The sequence below is a fragment of the Juglans regia genome, chromosome 15 (genome assembly GCF_001411555.2).
Source record: "Juglans regia cultivar Chandler chromosome 15, Walnut 2.0, whole genome shotgun sequence".
NCBI lineage: Eukaryota > Viridiplantae > Streptophyta > Magnoliopsida > Fagales > Juglandaceae > Juglans > Juglans regia.
The window spans coordinates 18,833,992-18,854,205 of NC_049915.1; the positions used below are offsets into that span (position 1 = coordinate 18,833,992).

General features: G+C 38.1%; 2 protein-coding genes across 2 annotated transcripts; one reads left to right on the top strand and one right to left on the bottom strand.

Moving 5' to 3' along the window:
• Positions 1-1,003: 1,003 nt before the first annotated feature.
• On the top strand, positions 1,004-6,304 carry LOC108993155 (serine/threonine-protein kinase STY13-like). The gene is made up of 3 exons (XM_018967943.2): positions 1,004-1,196; positions 2,127-3,126; positions 5,692-6,304. The coding sequence occupies exons 2-3, from the start codon at positions 2,216-2,218 to the stop codon at positions 6,029-6,031; spliced, it is 1,251 nt and encodes a 416-aa protein (XP_018823488.1). The 5' UTR covers positions 1,004-1,196; positions 2,127-2,215; the 3' UTR covers positions 6,032-6,304.
• Positions 6,305-6,743: 439 nt separating this feature from the next.
• Positions 6,744-18,367, bottom strand: LOC108993154 (probable LRR receptor-like serine/threonine-protein kinase At2g23950). The gene is made up of 11 exons (XM_018967941.2): positions 18,109-18,367; positions 17,842-17,974; positions 17,661-17,732; positions 17,251-17,394; positions 16,614-16,685; positions 16,349-16,408; positions 16,155-16,255; positions 15,928-16,056; positions 15,490-15,831; positions 7,697-8,076; positions 6,744-7,392 (listed from the first exon to the last, which is right to left on the bottom strand). Exons 1-11 carry the CDS (start codon positions 18,203-18,205, stop codon positions 7,000-7,002), a joined length of 1,923 nt encoding a protein of 640 aa, XP_018823486.1. The 5' UTR covers positions 18,206-18,367; the 3' UTR covers positions 6,744-6,999.
• Positions 18,368-20,214: the final 1,847 nt, after the last annotated feature.

The following is a 20,214-nucleotide window of genomic DNA, read 5'->3' on the forward strand; positions in this document are numbered from 1 at the left end:
TAAATTTTATGTGAAATTATGTTAATCAGATCAAATTGACTGTTTTCTTATTCTATTCATTATCCTCCCACACCATAAATCACATTTTTTTAATTTTTTCTTTAATAAATGTATGGTATATGGATAATGAGTACAAGAATTTAATTAGTTTAAGAAGAATAAAATAATAAATAAATAAATAAAAATAAAAATAAGTGTAGTGTGTATTGTATGAGATGATGAGTAGCAAAACTTTTTACATAAACGGGTTGTAAGGGGTTAACACAGCTCGTGTCGATATATTTTTAATTAATTCATAACGGGTCAAAACCTCCCTTAGAGGAGGTTTGAATAATGAGTTGAAATGAAATGAAAGTTGAATAAAATATTGTTAGAATATTATTTTTTTATATAATTTTTATTTTAAGATTTGAAAAATTTTGAATTGTTTATTGTATTTTGTGTAAGAATTTGAAAAAATTATAGTAGTTAGATGAGTTGAGATACCTTGTCAATCCAAACACCCCCAAAAACATTTCAATAACTAAAATAGAGCAATGAATTATATTTTTAAGATTTTATGTTTCAATCTGAGATTTAATATAATATATTATATATATATATATATTTTATAACATATAATAATATCTATAATTATACAAGTGAATTGTTTTGATGTATTTATTTTTCAAAATTATGAATTTGGATAGTTTATATAATACTACTATATTCTTTAAATATGGAATATAAAAAAGATCGTTATGGGCAGAAGGGTTTACATTTTTATTTGAACATTATAAATATGGAATGTCATATTTATTAATTACAAAATAATATTTAAAAGAGATAATTTGTTATATTATTAGTTACAAAGTCACAGAAGAAAACGCTTACAAAAAAATAAAAATAAAAATAAAAAAGTCACAGAAGAAAACACACGTTAGATAGTAGAATAAGAGAGTATTAAAAAAACTAATAAATTAATAAAATTAATAAATTAACTGATAAAATAAAAACCCCCTTCCATTTTCTTTGTTTCCAGTTGGTCGTCTCGGTCTTCGTCTTCAACATTTTCAGTCGCAGATAGAGAGAGAGAGAGAGGGAGAGAGAGAGAGGGAAAGGGAGAGGGCTCCGGCGCGATCTTGACTGCATGTCTTTGGGTTATCTTTCTGATTCGGTTGTAATCGGAGTCTTACGGCCGAGAGCTCTTGATCAAGGTACGTTTCGCGAGTATTCATTGGTTGAAGCTCTAAATTTTATAGTAAGTACAAAAGAAGAAGAGATTATAAAAAATAGAATCTTGGTTTTTAGAAGTTAGTTCCGTTCTCGTCTTTGGTTATTTTCGTAAAAAAAAAAAGGGACTTTCTCAAATTTTGTTCTTTGCTGTTTCTCGATTGCTTTGGTTGACTACAATTTTCGCATTATTTTGGGGATATATAATTGTTTTTGAGCTGCGTATGTTTCATCTTAATCTGTGAATTGAAGTTTTCGTTACAAGAAATGTTAATATTTCAAGCGGTTCTATAGGACAGTGTGATTTCGTTTGGGTTTGATGATCATTCGTCTCCGTTTTGGGGCTTTCAGATGTCAGCTCTTTTAGATGTATTTATTTATATTTATCTGATTAGTTTCGTTTTCACTTCGGATTATGAGAATCTAGTGGGGAAATTCTGTTGGGCCCAAAGAAAAGTTTAGTATGAGATTTTTTGTTTTGAGCTAATTGTTCCATTTTTTACCTACGAATTTGTTTTGGAAGAAATTTGTGATTTTTATTGGGTATTATGAAAGTTTGAATATGTCATAAACTGCCAAGGAAACCAATGAAGGAAGGAAATGTGAAAGTTTGAATTTTATTTTTCACGTTGTTTCCTTTATCAACTTATGGAACAACCAGCTGATCTTTGCCAACCAGATTTAGTAAGTGCAGTTGGAATTTTGGATGGAGGTGCCTAATTCAACTTATGTATTTTCTTTTTCTTTCCTGTCCTTATTGTTTCTGTCCCAGCAATCAAAGTGAGTGTTTTCCTTTTTGTAAAAATTTCTGAAAGTAATAATTGAGAAGACCTTTAAACCAGAAGTTATTTGCAAAATAAGTTTTTGTTTATTACAATCAAGGCTTGATGCTGAAATCTTGTGGGATGCTGTAGTTTTAGGGTGCTGCTGAGGGGGTTTTGAGTTTGGGATTTCTAATGTTGAAGAATTAAGAGACTTGAAGATTTACTGCCCAGGCAGGAAAATGTTGGAAGGTGGTGCAAGATTCACTGGAATGATAGGCCTTAACAAGAATGACAACAACTACGATGATCTATCGCAAGGATTTTACCATAAACTTGATGAGGGATCCAACATGTCCATTGACAGTTTTGGAAGCCTGCAAACAAGCAACGGTGGAGGCTCTGTTGCAATGTCTATCGGTAACAGCAGTGTAGGTTCAAATGACTCCCACACTCACATTTTGAACCACCAAGGGTTACGGCGGCGTGCCACTGACAACCAGTCTGTTGCAGTAAGCGTTAATCATAGAGGAAGAGTCACACATGCCTTGAGCGATGATGCTCTTGCCCAAGCGTTAATGGATAGCAACTCCCCTACTTTGGGGCTTGAGAGTTTTGACGAGTGGACAATTGATTTAAGGAAGCTCAATATGGGATCAGCTTTTGCTCAAGGGGCTTTTGGGAAATTGTACAGAGGTACTTATAATGGTGAGGATGTCGCTATCAAGATCTTGGAGAGGCCAGAAAATGATCCAGAAAAGGCACAGCTGATGGAGCAACAATTTCAGCAGGAAGTTATGATGCTGGCCACTTTGAAGCATGTAAATATAGTTCGGTTTATTGGTGGCTGTCGGAAACCAATGGTATGGTGCATTGTGACAGAGTATGCAAAAGGGGGTTCTGTTCGTCAGTTTTTGATGAAGCGACACAACCGGGCTGTTCCATTGAAACTGGCAGTCAAACAGGCCTTGGATGTTGCAAGGGGGATGGCATATGTGCATGGGCTTGGATTGATTCACCGGGACTTGAAATCTGACAATCTGTTGATTAATGCAGACAAGTCCATAAAGATTGCAGATTTTGGAGTTGCACGCATTGAGGTACAGACTGAAGGAATGACCCCCGAGACGGGGACATACCGCTGGATGGCTCCGTAAGACTTCTGGCCCTTTTGCTTTCAAAGCTTTCATGCTCTCTCTCTCTTTCTCATTGTCATTTCTAGCAATCTCTTAAAGTGCTCACGTACTTAAATCCACATTTGTGCAGCATGCTGTGGATATAGTATTTATAATCTTTTAAGGTAGTATTGATTGGAATCCATCCGAATTTGTTTCTCTTTTCTTCTATTTTTAACTTTCAATTCTGATAAATAGTTTGTACAATTCTTACTATTTAATATTTCAACTTCTCTTAGCCTTTAAAGTTGTACATATTTTCAGGAATTAGAATGCTGTGCATCTTGTATTTCTGATTATTTCACCTGTAGTTTTGAATTTAAGTTCTCTCTGTGCCATATTTTCAACAGCTAGAAATTTCAAGACATTGTTGTGATTCAAAATTTGTATATCACGCTACGGAGGAATAATCTAGGTTTGTGGTCAATGTCATATCTATGGAAGATTGGTGCAGAGGTGGTGTCACTGCTTCTTAAGGTTCTTGGTTTTGGCTACACAATTAATGCCTGAAATTCGCTCTTCTAATAGAAGTTCTATCTTGTATGGACTGTGGAAAACTACTTGGTATTTGGTTTTTAAATGTTAGTAACATGATTTTCAACTTGGTTATGCTTGAAATCATGCACCATTATAGAAATCTAGAGCATATTCCTTTGAACATGATATGATTTTTTTTTAAACCAATAAATTTGTGCTAGGACCTTGTCATATTTTTGTACCTCTGAGAAGAATGTACACTTCTTAGAACCTAACTGTTGTTTGGTGAGCCTTGAATACCAAATTTGTCATTTGATCCGGTTGACTGATTGGGACTCAGGTGGATGCTTGCTTAGTTGTATTCTGAGCTGGCACAATTCAATATTAGTACTATATAAGCTGATGTACTAAAGTTTACTTTTCTGTTTTCCAACTCTATTTTAGTCTATAGATTTGGGTGGTTTATAGATGTCTTTTCATGCTCTGTATGTTAATTTCATTTGCAACTTCTAGCTTCAGTGGTGGTCATTATGTACCACTTGGAAATTCTTGATAAATAATTACTATGTAGGTTTGTGTGAACTTATTTACAGTCTCAACCTTCTGTCATTTAACCATTAGAGAGCTCAGCACAAGGTATCCGCTCCTTGGATTTTGGAGCGTGGCTGCATTATTTGTAAGTTGGAAAATGTAAATGATTTGATTTGATTTGCTCCATTAGAATCATTAGCAAATTTAGGACCATTTTTGCACTCCTTAGAAGAAGATTGAGGCCTGTGAGGGTTAATAGACATAAAAAAATAGTCATAGAACTTGTAATTTGAGGTATAATCTGTCCGTCCTAAAATAACCCTCCTCCTTTCCCCTAGCTCTGTTTGGTTTTTGGAAGATGAGGCTTTAAACCCAAAACAGAGCTCAAAATGAGATCATTTTTAGGATGTCACTCAGTGAGGAAAGGTATGTGAGTTTTGACTATGGCAAGGCTCTGACGGTAAGGTAGTGCACTTGTATGATGTGATACTTGGACATTGTGGAAAAGTTTTCTGATATTTTTGCTTTTACTTCCTGAGTTTCACATCTTGGAGGGTAAGCAGGATTGAATTCTAGTTGAGCCAATGAGCTTTAGCTGGAATGCCATTCTAGCCAATGAAGAATGGCTTATCCTTTCCCATAAGAGCAGAGTTCAAGACCCACTGGTGTTTGTAAATTTCCAATGGAAGACTGCAGTTTGTGGACGATTTAAACCAAAGCTTTTGGAGGGTTATGCTTAGTAACTTTATTATTTCTTTGGCTTACTTAGGATTTCCATATATTCAAGTCAGACTTGTTCTGGAGTTATGTGGTGGACTTTGGCAGTTATTAATTCTGTATCCTATTATGCAAAATAAGAAAATGAGTGGAACATTTTACTTTCATGACATGAATGACTTGAAAAACCAAACCCAAAAGGAACTATGAAGTTCCACGCCCATGGTTTGTATTGTTGGTTTTTTCTCCATATTTCGGATGAATAGATTAAATATGTGAAAGATCACATATGTCACAGAGAGATAGCTTAGATTTATTTTTTAATCTAGTTAATTTCTTAAGCCTTTTATTGCTGAGGTTCATAAGCTGTTATAATTGGAATCACTTGATAAGATTCATAAATTGTTTAAATCGAAGAAAACAACTTTCTTGTTGATATCAGCAGTTCGTTTTATGTATCAGCTGCCAAATTGTGGTGTGTTGATTGAAGATAGTTAAACGTATTGACAAGTAAAAGTGATTTGTTTAAGCCATACAAGTGAAATATGGTGGGGGATTAAAACATGGATTGAAGAAGTCCTGCAGCTATCCCTTCTTAGCAGAGATTTAAGACGGTGAATTTATCTGATGATTAAACCATTGGCATCCTGTGAACATCTTGTGTCTCGGTTACAATCTGGTTTGGCTATTACGATGGTTTGACATTTTTCGATTTGGGTAATTATAGACTTATAAGATCTGGCTATCTGTTATTCCTTTTCCTTGAGCTATTCAAATTTACAGTGTGGTCTAAATGCCTTTTTTCTATGGTTGTGCAGGGAGATGATCCAGCATAGGCCTTACACACAGAAAGTAGATGTCTATAGCTTTGGGATTGTTCTCTGGGAACTCATTACGGGGCTGCTTCCGTTCCAGAACATGACAGCGGTGCAGGCAGCATTTGCGGTTGTCAACAAAGGTGTCCGTCCTGTCATTCCCAACGACTGCTTACCCATTCTAAGTGAGATAATGACTAGATGCTGGGATGGTAACCCCGATGTCAGGCCGCCTTTCACAGAAGTTGTCAGGATGCTTGAAAATGCGGAGATAGAGATCATGACGACTGTTCGCAAGGCCCGTTTTAGGTGTTGTATTGTCCAACCAATGACTGCAGATTGATTAAAAAAAATAGAAAAAAAAAAAGAAAAGAAAAGAAGACTGAACAAGAAAAAGAGCTATAAGATCAGAAACAAGACAAGAAATGGGAAAATTTGAAGAAGGGGAAGGAGAAAAATGGTTTTGATGTTAGCCTTTGTGTATTTATCACGATTAAGAACTGTTATTACGTTAAGAACTCCTGGTTTTGAGTTTCTTTTTTAACGGATTCTGTTGTGAACTATCAATAGACCAGAATGACTACGTATGTATACATGACCTCACGTTTGGATTGTAGACTTGTTTCTATTTTCCATTTTCTGCAAAATGGTATCAGCTTTATGGATTTTTAAAACCCACCCTCGTTGACTCAGAAAAATAATGATTCGTGTGTGGTGTGTTCCGTCTGAGCTACAATTGCAGTGATCTTAGGAACGCCATGAGAAGAGAGAAAGCTGGACAAGAAACAAAACAAAGTACAAGAACCTAAGAAGAAAACCTGATCTATATCTTAGCACATGGAATATGACAGCGCCATGCCTGGTAGACACTTTTGCATGCTCTTTGATAAGTACAAGAGAATGGTCCAAGTGGATAAGTCGTATATGAATTATAAAGTCAGTCGCGCAGTATAAGATTGAACGGAAAGAAGTTGCATAAAAAAATGGAAACTGAAATGAAAGAGGTCGCGTGGCCCTGCAAAAGCATCAGAAGAAAAGGACCCTCCCTATCAAACAACCAAGGAAAAACAGTGAAAATCTCATACCAACTTTCAGTCAAAACAGTCAACATCAACCTGAGAAAAACTTGGGAGAAGAACATCTTATGATGGACTTGGGGGGAAGAAAGAAAACTTAAAAAGTAATACTATTTACATTACAAGTTTATGGAAAAGTAAAGCAAATCAAAGATATCTTTCTTGACTTGTAAGGAACTCAGACAAATAATTTTTTCCTGTTTTCTTCTGCTACCTCTTTTTTTTTTTTTTAATTTTATCTTGGACCAGACAGTTCCATGCCACAGGAATCCAAAGAATGTCCATCATCATCCCCATCCATGGTCATGCCAAACAAGCTCGAACGATCATGACCATTGTCATAATGTTCTGCGGCAGTGGCAGTGCGGGACATACTTTGGTTAGTGTTAGTGTGAGAGTGGTTCATACTGGTTGGATTGGTATTGTGTGAAGCTGCCCACTTCTCAGCTAGGCCGTCCCCTTCAAGCATCCGGACCACTTCCGACATCCTGGGGCGGTGGGCTGGCAAGTATTGAGTGCATAGCAAAGCTACTTGCAGCATCTCCCCCACCTCTATCTGGTCGTAGTTTCTCTCCAGCTCTCTGTCCACCAAGACTTCCACTTTCTTCTCCTGCTGAATTTTTTTCACCTGTCACAAACGTTATAAACTTTTCTTCTTTAGTTTTGTACATAAATGCTAGGCCTTTGGGTTAGATCTTACATCAGTTTTTTGGAGAAAAGGTATAGCTCCCAAGGAGCAATTAACGTAAAAGAAGAAAAAAGTGATGTGAAATCTTCACCTGATTTATGTGCTGATTTACAGCCATGAATGCTCAACAATTTCTTTGTAATATTAAAATAAAAACCTCTACTTGTACTTTGAGCATAGTTTTCAGTTGATTGTAGAATTATAGACACAGATTTAGCTTGCATTCGTTTCAGAGAAAACTTACCCACTCAAGCATGGCTCCCTTCTGATTAACCGTTTTGCCAAACTCAAGAGCTCGCATTCCAGTTATTAGCTCTAACAATAGAATGCCAAATCCAAACACATCCGTTTTCTCAGATGACTGGCCAGTAGAGAGGTATTCTGGTGCAATATGTCCAACAGTGCCACGGACGGCAGTGGTAACATGGGAGTCTTCACGGTCAAGGAGCTTTGCAAGCCCAAAATCACCAACAACTGCCTCACAGTAATCATCCAGAAGAACATTAGCAGCCTTTACATCTCTGTGGATTATCTTTGGATCACATTGCTCATGTAGATAAAGGAGGCCCCTTGCTGCTCCAATGGCAATCCTCTTTCTTGCATTCCAATCAAGTACTGGTTTTCCTGTTGTAAGAAACAGGATATCAGCAATTCACCAAAATACATGGTGGAGTTGGGTTTAAGAACTGTTGTTAGCACTTCCCAGATAAAATCATAATCATCTTAACATCGTGAGCTATCATTTATCTAAACATTTTAGGAGTTTAAGAATTTTATTTGAAATTTTATCCATTTTGGAGTTTGTAGTCAATTTTATTACAAACAATCTCTGTAAACATTAATGGATGACTGAGAACAGAAACTTGAAATCAAACGCTTGTTGAGAGCAGGGATTTCTCTCCTTTCCCTTTCTTGGTGAGATGCCAAGTTCTTTATCAATCTGTGACACTTTTTCCCAAACTCAGTTAAAGTGATTCTGTTGTTGTCTTGGTGAAACAGTTGTGAGCTGAACCTTATCAGCGAGTACTATACTTTGTTAATGTAATTTGTTCTTCTCTCCTGAATCAATATTGGGGCCTGGAAAACAAATTGTGGGGGGCGAAGCTCTACAAATTATTGTTGGAAGGAAAATCGTTCTGCAACTACACTCCATGTCCATCGACAAGTATTATTCATCAGGATTGTATTATGATCAGTGTGGTTACTAAATATTTATTACAAGTGGATAAATTATAGATTGGGAGTAAGCATGTTACAACCTTCTGATGAGGACATCTCCTTCTATTAATGTTTTAGTTATTTTATTAATGTTTTGTCTATTTTATTTAGGGTTGTATTGCCCTACTACTTAAAGACATTTTCTATTTTTGTCATTTTATTAATGTGTTAGTTATTTCATTTAGGGTTTGTGTTGCCCTACTACTTAAAGACATTTGAAGGAATTTGGTAGTCAGTTGATTTTGAATGGAAAAACTGATGCGCTAGCCGCACCCTTCAGTCCCGATTGTCTTCTTCCTCTCCCTCCCTCCTCTCTCGTTCTTTTCTCTTCTCTATTCTCTTAATATTCTGCTCTACCTCTTGTCTCATTTCTACCCTACATCATATTGGTATCAGAGAGCCGGTTGTATTGTTTTCTCAAACAATACCGAGCCATTCGCTTCATCTCCTTCCTCCGAAAACCAGCGCCGAAAATCCACCCACCTGAGCTCCCTTCGATCCAAGCCAAAGCAAAGCCCGTCGAAGACCTTGTCGAGAACTGGGTTCTCTTCAGTGATTCGACCCTCCCCGTTACCTCCGTCTCACCCTCGGCCTCTCCCGAAATACCCAGTACCGAGATACACAGAGACAACAGTCCAAAAAAAAAAAAAAGGAGCACAGACCTTGCCGAAATCACTAGACTGGAGGCAGACGACGCCGGAAACGCAGCATCTCAGCTCCGATTCTTCTCCCTCTACCAGACGTCGAACTCTCCTTCGGGTTCTCCTCTCGCACGACTTCCGCGTGGTTTCAGCCCATACATTCGCGACTTCCGCGTGGTTTCAGCCCATACACACCGCGTGGTTTCAGATTATACGTCCGCGTGATTCTCATCGATAGTGCACAGTTATCGGACAGAGGGAAGTTTACTATCTCCTTCTTTGGTTTACACTATCGGTTTGTTTTTGAAAATGTATTAATTGTTTCTCTGTGTTGCTATTACCATAGAGAAGTTAGCCAAACCCGCATTTGCTACGGCCAGATTTATTCAACACTTGAATTTCGTTTTACTTCCTATGTCTTGTGTTTCCATTCTCATTTTCATAGCCTGAAGCTTTACTCTCATTTTGCATTGATTGTCTTTTCAAAAAAAAAAAATCAGCATTGCTACGTGATTGGACTTGTTTGATGATTAAACATTTGTCCATTGCTTTATTATTTTAAACGTCAGTATTATTTGTTTGCCGTATTTTGAATTTACTTAATCCCAAAAAAAAAAAAAAAAAAGACATTATTATTTGGCTCAGTTGATATTTTTCATTGCTTGTATTTATTGTTCATTGATCTCTCCATTGCACTTCATTTAGCGAGTGTTGCATTGCATGCAGTTGCGTAGTGGTCGTCTTGTCACCTCTAGTTCCAGTACTTTCACCATGGACCATTCCCAATTTGATGCCCTCACTCGGCAATTAGCTCAACTAGCCAATAACCAGCAACATGTACAAACTCAATTAGCGGCTGTCCAAACTGAGATGGCTGCTACTCGTGAGGAGAACAGGGACCTAGCTGCTAGGTTGAACAATTTTGAGGAACTCCCTCATTCGTCTGACAACTCTGAAGTGTCCCAAAATAGACGCCATCGTCGTCGACGAGGTGATCGACAACATGTCAAACATGATCGTGGGGGTAGGGATTATGATCGTGAGCGAGAACGAGACCATTACCGCCAAGGTACTCAGTCCCCTACTCGCCATGAGGAGCGTCTATTCAGAAACATTAAGCTAGAGGCCCCTACTTTTGATGGTTGCTTAGATCCTCGAGTTTTTACTCAATGGATTAGGGATATGGATCGTTTCTTTACCTGGTATAGAGTCCCTGAAGATCGAAGAGTTCAATTTGCTAGCCTGAAACTAACTGGCACTGCCCAACTCTTTTGGGAAAGTGTAGAGGATCTCCTTGAGAGGCGTCATGCGCCTCCCGTTGGGAGTTGGGAAGAAATGAAGCGTCGTCTTCAAGAGAAATACCTGCCCCAATCTTACAGGGGTAATTTGTTGGACCAATGGAATGCCCTTACACAGGGCAATCGGCCAGTGACCGAGTATGTCACTCAATTTGATGAATTCCGAATGAGATGTCATATTGTTGAGGATGAGGCCATGACTTTGAGTAGGTTTAGACAAGGCTTAAAGGATGACCTTAGACGTGAGCTTGTCCTTCGGGGTGTCGCTACACTTGACCATGCTTACTCTTTAGTCCGAGACTATGAGTCAGTCATGAGGACTCCGTATGGAAGGCGCGGTGACAACCGCCCTTCCATCACCCCAGCGCCCACCCTTTCCCCTAAGTCTCTCTTAGGACCTCCGCCATCTAATGTGTCCCCCGCATGGGAAAATAAGGGTAAAGGTCCTGAAGTTCCAAGGACTTCCTCCCGCTTGCAGTGTTTCAAATGTAAGGGTTTTGGTCACATTTCTTCCAATTGTCCTAGTCGAACCCTAGTCATTGAGGAACATGAGGGTATAGTTGAAGAACTGTTAGAAGATCAAGTCTATGAGCCTAATCTTGAAGAGTTTGGTGATTTAGGTGATGATGAGGGTACATTCTTAGGTTGTATCCGAGCCTTTCCTGTGGATTTAAGTTCTGTACCTTACGCTCCCGACACACCCAGATTAAGTGTTGTACGTTGCACCCTTACCCAACCAAAAGGTGCTGATGATTGGCGCCGTCATGCCATCTTTCATACTTATATCAAAATCAATGATAAGGGTTGCAAAATCATTGTGGATAGTGGGAGTTGCATTAATGCGGTTTCTGTGGCTACTGTGTCCCGTCTTGGATTACAACCAGTGCCTCACCCTCAGCCTTATAGTGTTTCTTGGGTTGATACCTCTTCCATAGCTGTGAAAGAGCGTTGTCTGGTTCCTATCCAGTTCTTAGAGTATAAGGATCGTATATGGTGTGACGTCATTCCTATGGATGTCGGTCATGTCATTCTTGGCAGGCCTTGGTTATTCGACTTAGATGTGACTATCCATGGTCGATCCAATTCATGTTCCTTTGTGTTTAATGGAAAGAAGATTCATCTTAACCCTTTACCTCCAAAACTTGTTGGGTCACAACAAACAAAGAAAATTGTGGAACGAAAAGGGTTAAATATCATTAACTCTACGGAGTTTGAGCGTGCACTAGTGAGTGCTCCTATTGTGTTTGCTGTAGTTGTTATGGAGGTTCCTTTGGCATCTCCAGTAGTGGTCCCTGATGAGGCCCAATCATTTTTTCAAGAGTTTCGGGATGTCTTCCCTGAAGACCTCCCTGACCACTTACCTCCTCTACGAGATATTCAACATGCCATAGATCTCGTCCCAGGAGCGTCCCTTCCCAACTTGCCTCATTATAGGATGAATCCCACTGAGCATGCTGAGCTCCAAAGACAAGTGGGTGAACTTCTTCACAAAGGCTTTATCCGTGAGAGTTTAAGTCCTTGTGCAGTTCCTACCCTTTTGACTCCTAAGAAAGATGGTTCTTGGAGGATGTGCATTGATAGTCGTGCCATTAATAGGATCACAGTGAAATATCGATTTCCCATCCCTAGGCTTGATGATATGTTGGATATGATGGTTGGTGTCACAATATTTTCGAAAATTGATTTAAAGAGTGGGTATCACCAAATTAGGATTCGCCAGGGTGATGAGTGGAAGACTGCCTTCAAGACGAAGGACGGCCTTTATGAGTGGTTGGTCATGCCTTTTGGACTAACCAATGCCCCAAGTACTTTTATGAGAGTGATGACACAAGCTCTTCGGCCTTTCATGGGTAAGTTCCTCGTCGTCTACTTTGATGACATTCTCGTTTACAGCAGGACTAAGGAACAACATCTAGATCATCTCACACAGGTTTGTTCCACTCTTCGTGAGACAAATCTATATGCTAATGTGAAGAAATGTTCTTTCTTCACCGATCGGGTTGTCTTCCTAGGATTCATTGTGTCTTCTACTGGAGTATCTGCTGACCCCACAAAGATTCAGGCCATTGTTGGTTGGCCTGAGCCCAAGACTATACATGATGTCAGGAGTTTTCATGGTCTGGCTACATTTTATCGTCGTTTTATTAAGGGGTTTAGCACAATCATGGCTCCTATCACGGAGTGCATGAAGAGGGGAGAATTTCAGTGGACATCGGAAGCGGCTAAGGCTTTTAAGTTAGTCAAGAAGCGAATGACGGAAGCTCCTGTCATGCGACTTCCTGATTTCTCCAAAGTTTTTGAGGTTGAGTGTGATGCTTCAGGGGTAGGAATAGGTGGAGTTCTTAGCCAGGAACGCCACCCTGTTGCTTATTTCAGTGAGAAGTTAAATGATGCCAAACAACGGTACTCTACCTATGATAAGGAACTGTACGCGGTTGTGCAAGCTTTGCGCTATTGGCGCCATTATTTGCTACCTCAGGAGTTTGTTCTTTATTCAGATCATGAGGCCCTCCGTTACCTCAATTCCCAGAAAAGATTGAATTCTAGGCATGGCCGTTGGGTTGAGTATTTGCAAGCTTATTCTTTTGCTTTAAAGCATAGGAAGGGCGTTGAGAACCAAGCAGCTGATGCCTTGAGCCGCCGTATCTCCCTTTTGTCTATCATGAATGTCAAGGTCATAGGTTTTGAAAGACTTAAGGAAGAGTATGAGTCTTGTCTTGATTTTAGGGATACTTTTTTCGCTTTGAAAAGCGGGCAGTCGGATACCACTGATGGTTTCCGTTTGGAGGATGGTTATCTTTTTAAAACCAATAAGTTGTGTATCCCCGGACTTCAGTTAGAGACTTTATAGTTTGGGAAGTTCATGCCGGAGGCTTGGCTGGACATTTTGGACGTGATAAGACCATAGAAGAGATTGAACGTCAATTCTATTGGCCTAGCTTGAAGAGAGATGTGGCTAAGATAGTTAGCACCTGTAACACTTGTCAATTAGCCAAACAAAAGCGACAAAATACTGGTCTCTACACACCCCTTCCTGTCCCTAGTTGTCCTTGGCAAGACGTTAGTATGGATTTTGTGTTGGGACTTCCACGCACTCTGAAGAAGTATGATTCTATTTTTGTTGTAGTGGACCGTTTCTCAAAAATGGCTCACTTTATTCCTTGTAGCAAAACTTCAGATGCGTCTAAGGTCGCTAGGTTGTACTTTAATGAGATTGTCAAGTTGTATGGTCTTCCTAAAACCATTGTGTCAGATAGGGATGTTCGCTTCACAAGTCATTTTTGGAGAACCCTATGGCATATGGTTGGCACTAAATTGAAATTCTCCACTGCTTACCACCCCCAGACAGATGGTCAAACTGAAGTTGTCAACCGCAGTCTTGGCAACTTATTAAGATGTCTGGTTCAGGAGAATCTTAGGAATTGGGATTTGATCCTCCCTACAGCTCAGATTGCATATAACAGTTCGGTGAATCGGTCTATAGGTATGAGTCCCTTTGAAGTTGTTCATGGCTACAAACCTAGGAAGCCTTTAGACCTTATTCCCATGTCTCCTCATGCTCATGTATCTGTGTCAGCCGAGGCTTTTGTTCAACATCTTCATGACTTGCATATTGAGATCAATAAACAACTTGAGGCTAGTAATGCATCATATAAACTGCAAGCTGATTTGCATAAACGACATGTTGAATTTAAAGTTGGGAATTATGTTATGATTCGAATTAGACCGGAACGGCGTCCACCTGGATCCGCTTCCAAATTGCAAGCACGTAGTGCTGGTCCTTTTAAAATTTTAAAGCGTGTTGGTCCAAATGCATACATTATTGATCTTCCATCACATTTTGGTTACCACCCTACTTTCAATGTTGAGGACTTAGTTGCTTATAAAGGCCATTTCAATCCCTCCAGTGATCCTTTTCTGCCTCCATCTGTGAGCCTTGATCCTGAACCTTTTGTAACTCCTAATCCACTACCATCCATCACAGCACACAAAGATAAAATTGATACTATTCTAGATGAACAGATTGTGTTGACCAATGATGGAGAGGTTCAACGTTTCCTTGTTCGTTGGGTCGATCGACCAGATTCTGACTGTACATGGATTCCCAGAGAGACACTACAGCAGCTTGATCCAGATTTATTAGAGCTTTATCGGGGCCAGCAGGATCTTCCTTTGCCTGGGTCACCAGCCACCTGTTCTAGAGAAGTGGGTAGAGACACCAGATTCAGACCTCCACTCACACGTGTTTATGGCCGTCGGAAGAAGCGTGCTCAACCACTTAGCTTATGGTTGGGTGATTGATTGCAGCCTTAGTGTGACTCATCAACTTGGCAGAATCAAGCTTTTTCCACCCCGGGAGAGTTGATGAAGACATCTCCTTCTATTAATGTTTTAGTTATTTTATTAATGTTTTGTCTATTTTATTTAGGGTTGTATTGCCCTACTACTTAAAGACATTTTCTATTTTTGTCATTTTATTAATGTGTTAGTTATTTCATTTAGGGTTTGTGTTGCCCTACTACTTAAAGACATTTGAAGGAATTTGGTAGTCAGTTGATTTTGAATGGAAAAACTGATGCGCTAGCCGCACCCTTCAGTCCCGATTGTCTTCTTCCTCTCCCTCCCTCCTCTCTCGTTCTTTTCTCTTCTCTATTCTCTTAATATTCTGCTCTACCTCTTGTCTCATTTCTACCCTACATCACCTTCTGCCCAGCTTCCCTCTTGATTTTGACTAATTAGTAATTATTAGCAGATGAACTGTATCCCTAGCAGATATAGAATTACAAATACATTTGGAAAAACAAGAGCACAACAGAAAATAATCATTTCCCCCACAAAATTTAGTGACAGAGATTGCAGCAAAGTAAGATAGGACAAACCTCTAAGCCTGGAGGCCACACTGCCATTAGCCATGTAAGGATACACCAGAAGCCTTTCAGTAGGGGTCACACAATATCCAACAAGGCGGAGCAAGTTCCGGTGAACTGCCAAGCTGATCATTTCCAGTTCTGTTCGAAACTGTGATTCCCCTGTTGTTCCAGTCACGTCTTTCAGCCGCTTCACTGCCACCATGGTTCCATCTCCTAGCTTTCCCTTGTATACATTCCCAAAACCTCCAGCACCAAGGATGTTCTTAGAGCTAAATGTGTCAGTTGCTGATTGAAGCTCCTTGAAAGTGAACTTTCTTACGTTGCCCAAACGCATGAGTCCTTCTTGGTTGTCTGCAACAAATATCAAAGACCAGTTTGAGGGTTATTATCAGCTGACGTTGTTGTTCACTAGAGGAGATTTTTACATTGAAATCTAAAGTTGCTGACCATTAACGTGTAGGATGGTTTGGGTTTTCTGTCTTTTTCTGCACCATATGCCAAGTGCTACGCATATGAGAAAGATAGAACTGAATGTGACTCCAAGTGCAATTGCTAGTTTCCTGGACTGGTGTTTCCCTATGAAGTAACACTTTTTATGAGAAACAAAAAAAACCAAATAGAAAATAATAGAAAAAGATATACTTATGACAGAGGAATGGGGTTAAGAGAATCACCAGGTGATGATTCTAGAGAAAAGGAAGGAGGGACAAGAGTGGTTGATCCAACGCAACTTTCAGTGGAGCTGCTTCCACAAATCAAGGGGTTTCCCACAATACTAGATAATACAATTTTGAACACAAAGCCAAATCAGGGAAAATACAACACTTTACCACATCGAGACAGAAAGAGAGAGGCAGAGTAACCATACTTGAAGGTCCTGGCGGGAAATCTTGGCACTTGTCCACTTAGATTGTTAAAAGACAAGTCCCTGCGTGAAATGATTATTATCAACAGAATCCATTGATCAGATTTTGAATAAAAACTTTTACCAACTAGAAACACACACGTTGAACACTTGTTTCGATTTTCAAGAGATACTGGTAACAAACAAGCAAATTGAGGAAGAGTGAGAGAAAAACAAGCAAATTGAGTTAGAGTGAGAGAAACAGAGAAAAGAGAAAATCTATACTCACAAGAAAGTAAGCCGAGATATTTTGGCTAAAGATGCAGGAAAAGGCCCAGACAAGCTATTGTTGTTCAGCCTCCTAGTCTCATTACATGACAAAAGTACACAGTATCAACATCATATAAATAAATCCATTGTCCACAAACAAAGAAATATGAACACAGTTTGCTCAGAACACAGATATAGTTGTTGGGAAAACTCCAGCATGCAAGTATGTATGTGTGCGCGCGCGCACCATCAAACCATCGCGGATTTGGCACTTTATATTATAGATTCTTAAAGTTGATAAATTACAGCTTCCAGTCATAAAAAACTGGAACTTTGTAGTAATATTCAATTCTGACCATTAAAATAGATAGAAAATAGGATGCGTATATCAATTTTTAATAATAGGTAATATGTACTTTTGATAGTTTAGAATACAGAGTGTAAAATCCTTCTTAAGTTAAGGTCGTAAAACGTATTTATGCATGTACATATTCCAAATTTTTTCAGTATGGGTGTGTGTCTGAGTTATAATTTTTGTTTATAAGGACAAAAGAAAATTTTCAAAGTTACATTATCCTTCAAGGTCGTTTCCTCCATTTTCTGGACAACCGAACAGGGGGATAATAAGAACAAACCCGCTGAAACAGCATACTCACAGGTATTGAAGAGAATTCAATTGGCCCAGAGACACTGGAACGACACCCGATAATCGGTTGTTAGAGAGATCCAATGTCTGAAGTTTTGGAAGCGTGCCCAGCTCCGGTGGGATTTTGCCAGATATATTGTTGTTTTGCAGCAATCTTCAAATACACCCAGCCAAGGTAAAACATATAAAATCAGAATCCAAAGTGAGGTGACAATACTGTTATGCTTTATTTCGTTGCAGAAGAAGTGCAGGAAATGAGAAAATACATATGAAAACAGCCAACAAGACCGTGCGGCTGTCCGTGTCTAATTCAACTAACTGGCCGGGGACACATGTTCCTTTCACTCTTTTCAAAAAGCAAAGCAAAAGAAAATTGAGAAAGGGGTTGTGAAATGCAAATACTAAGCTCAGTTTTCTCACACTTGTCGAAGATTTGTGAGATTTCCGACGGCTCCAGATAAAGTGCCAGAGAGAGATTGACTAGGAGCTCCCCTGTAAAACAAAGAAACGAAGATGGAATTTTTTTTTTTTTTCCTGAATTCTGAGGAACCAAGTCTATGTTTAGTAAATAACATAAAAACAAAAACAATGAAGAACTCACAGGCCTATGACAAGGTTTTCGGGAGAGCAGGTAATCATCGCCCAGCTACAAGGGTCGACAGAGTCTCCGTCCCAGTTGTTCAACACTCCATGGGGATCATGCAGACATGTTTTTATGTTGACCAAAGCTTCCACTACGCCATACAAAAGTACAAAACAAGACCCAAAGAGAAATTTTAAACTTTTATGTATAAGAAAAATGAATAATCATATTCAAGCAAGACAAAAAAGAGGGTTGGCTGTTAATTCAAGGGGGTTGCTTCCCTACCTTCATGGTTGCGTGGTTCGTAGGATATACAGAGCGTAGCTGAAGATAGAAGATGTAGGAGAAGGAGGTGGAGAAAGAGATTTGGAGCCATGGTCATGAATGGAGGCGATGAACAACATGGTCCACAAAGACCCCAAAAGTGACTAAACTCACGCTCTCTCTCTCTCACTCTCTCGTCTTTCCACAGCGTCTCTTTTTCAGTCACCAAGCTTTGCTTTACAAAAAGAAGACGGAAAAGAAGCTACATTGCATACAATATATGTATACGATTCTATACGCAGAGAGGGAGAGAACTGTGAGTGCTTTTTGTATGATTTAGGAGATGTTTGGATTCAGAGATGAGTTGAGATGGTTTGTGAATAGTAGAATAAAAGTTGAATTATTTATTATATTTTATATGGGAATTTGGGAAAGTTATTTTGGGATTTGAAAAAGTTGAATTGTTTATTATATTTTATGTGTAAATTTGAAAAAGTTGTAATGATGAGATGAGATGAATTGAGGTGGGTTGAGGTGAGTTTTGAATCCAAACTCTTTTGAGAGAAGCGAATCAGGTGGGTGATACGATCAGTTGTCAGGCGAAGTGCGAGTCTTCGTATATATGAGTGTGTATCCAGAAATTGAGAGAGACGTAGGTGGAGTGGGGTACTGACATTGTACCCGGTCTCAGTCTGAGTGGACTCACTGGGCGTGCTACTCTAGCTCACTGCCTCTCTCTCTCTCTGAATCCTGCTCTGTTACAGTTTCAACACGGAGAACTTCATCCCCATTTCCGAAACCCAATCAAAACCCATCAATGGTGACCGTTGGGTTTACATTGATGTGAATTTCTTTAGCTTTTTACTCTCTGATTTCTGATTTCTGATTTTTGAGTTGCCGCCAGTCTCTTTTGATTTTCATTCGAAATCTATCTCAACTCATCTCATTTTATTATTATAATTTTTTAAATTTTTATACAAAATATAATAAATAATTTAATATTTTTAAATTCTAAAATAATTTTCTTAAATTCATACACAAAATATAATAAATAATTCAATTTTTATTTTATTATTCACAAACCATCTCAATTCATCTATAAATTCAAACCATCTCAACTTTTATAGGCATATTTCTTTTATAAAACTTCTTAACTCATCTCATCTTATTTAATTATTATAATTTTTTTAAATTTCTATATAAAATAAAAAAAATCAATTTTTTTAAATCTTAAAAATAAAAATAATATTAAAAATATATATTTTAATAATATTTTTTTTAATTTTTAATTTTAATCTTAACTCATTTTATTTTATCTGTAAAAACAAACAAATCGGTTGTCTGTACACATCTTTGAGAAGTGACTTTTTTAAATTAAAATTTTTGAAAAACAAGTTTGTGATATAATTTCCCTTTTTTTATGAAATTTAATCCACATTTGATAAAAAGAATAGCTCAATACATTTTGCATTGTTATTGTGAAAGGAAATACGTACAATCTATCGTACGGCATTTGTTGAGATACATACATACTCATTTTATATCACACGTGATATCATCAAAAAGTTCTAGAGTGTGGAAATTTAGTGTGGAAATTTTGTGCACTTATTTAAAAAAATGAAATATATTATTAAAAAATTAATTTTAATTATTATAAAAATCTCATATTTATCTTCTTTTTTTTAAATAATTGTGTAGAGTTTACACATCCTAAAATTACAAATATTTTTCAAAATTAATAGCATGACATTTTCTAATATGATGGGAATTGTATCATTTATGAGTAATGTCAAATACAATTTAGAGTGCGCAAGTCAAGCACACTCTTTAGAAAAAAAAAAAAAATAAGGTTCATAATTAAAAAAGTAATTTTTTTATATGAGTTTCATATTTATCTAATTGTTTTAAAGAGGCTACGCCAGATTTGTAACAAATATCATTTCTCATCATTTATATTTTAAAAATTCTTAACAATTTTTTTATTATAACTTTTCTTGTTCGCAAGGGAAAAATTAAATGTACAAACTTTCCATCACCCCAAACAAGTGCTTGAGAGACTGAGGCTGTGTTTGGATAACAGAGATACCTCAACACTTTTCAAGTATTCTCGTACTTTTAAAAATACTT

What these genes read in the sequence shown, in the direction of transcription:
- LOC108993155 (XM_018967943.2), top strand. Translation starts at nt 2,216, where the DNA reads ATGTTGGAAGGTGGTGCAAGATTCACTGGAATGATAGGCCTTAACAAG. An exon ending in ACATACCGCTGGATGGCTCC is followed by an intron (nt 3,127 to 5,691) that starts GTAAGACTTCTG and finishes ATGGTTGTGCAG; the next exon opens with GGAGATGATCCAGCATAGGC.
- LOC108993154 (XM_018967941.2), bottom strand. Translation starts at nt 18,205, where the DNA reads ATGACCATGGCTCCAAATCTCTTTCTCCACCTCCTTCTCCTACATCTT. An exon ending in TTTCCCGCCAGGACCTTCAA is followed by an intron (nt 16,256 to 16,348) that starts GTATGGTTACTC and finishes TGTATTATCTAG; the next exon opens with TATTGTGGGAAACCCCTTGA. An exon ending in TGTGGCCTCCAGGCTTAGAG is followed by an intron (nt 8,077 to 15,489) that starts GTTTGTCCTATC and finishes TTCTTACAACAG; the next exon opens with GAAAACCAGTACTTGATTGG.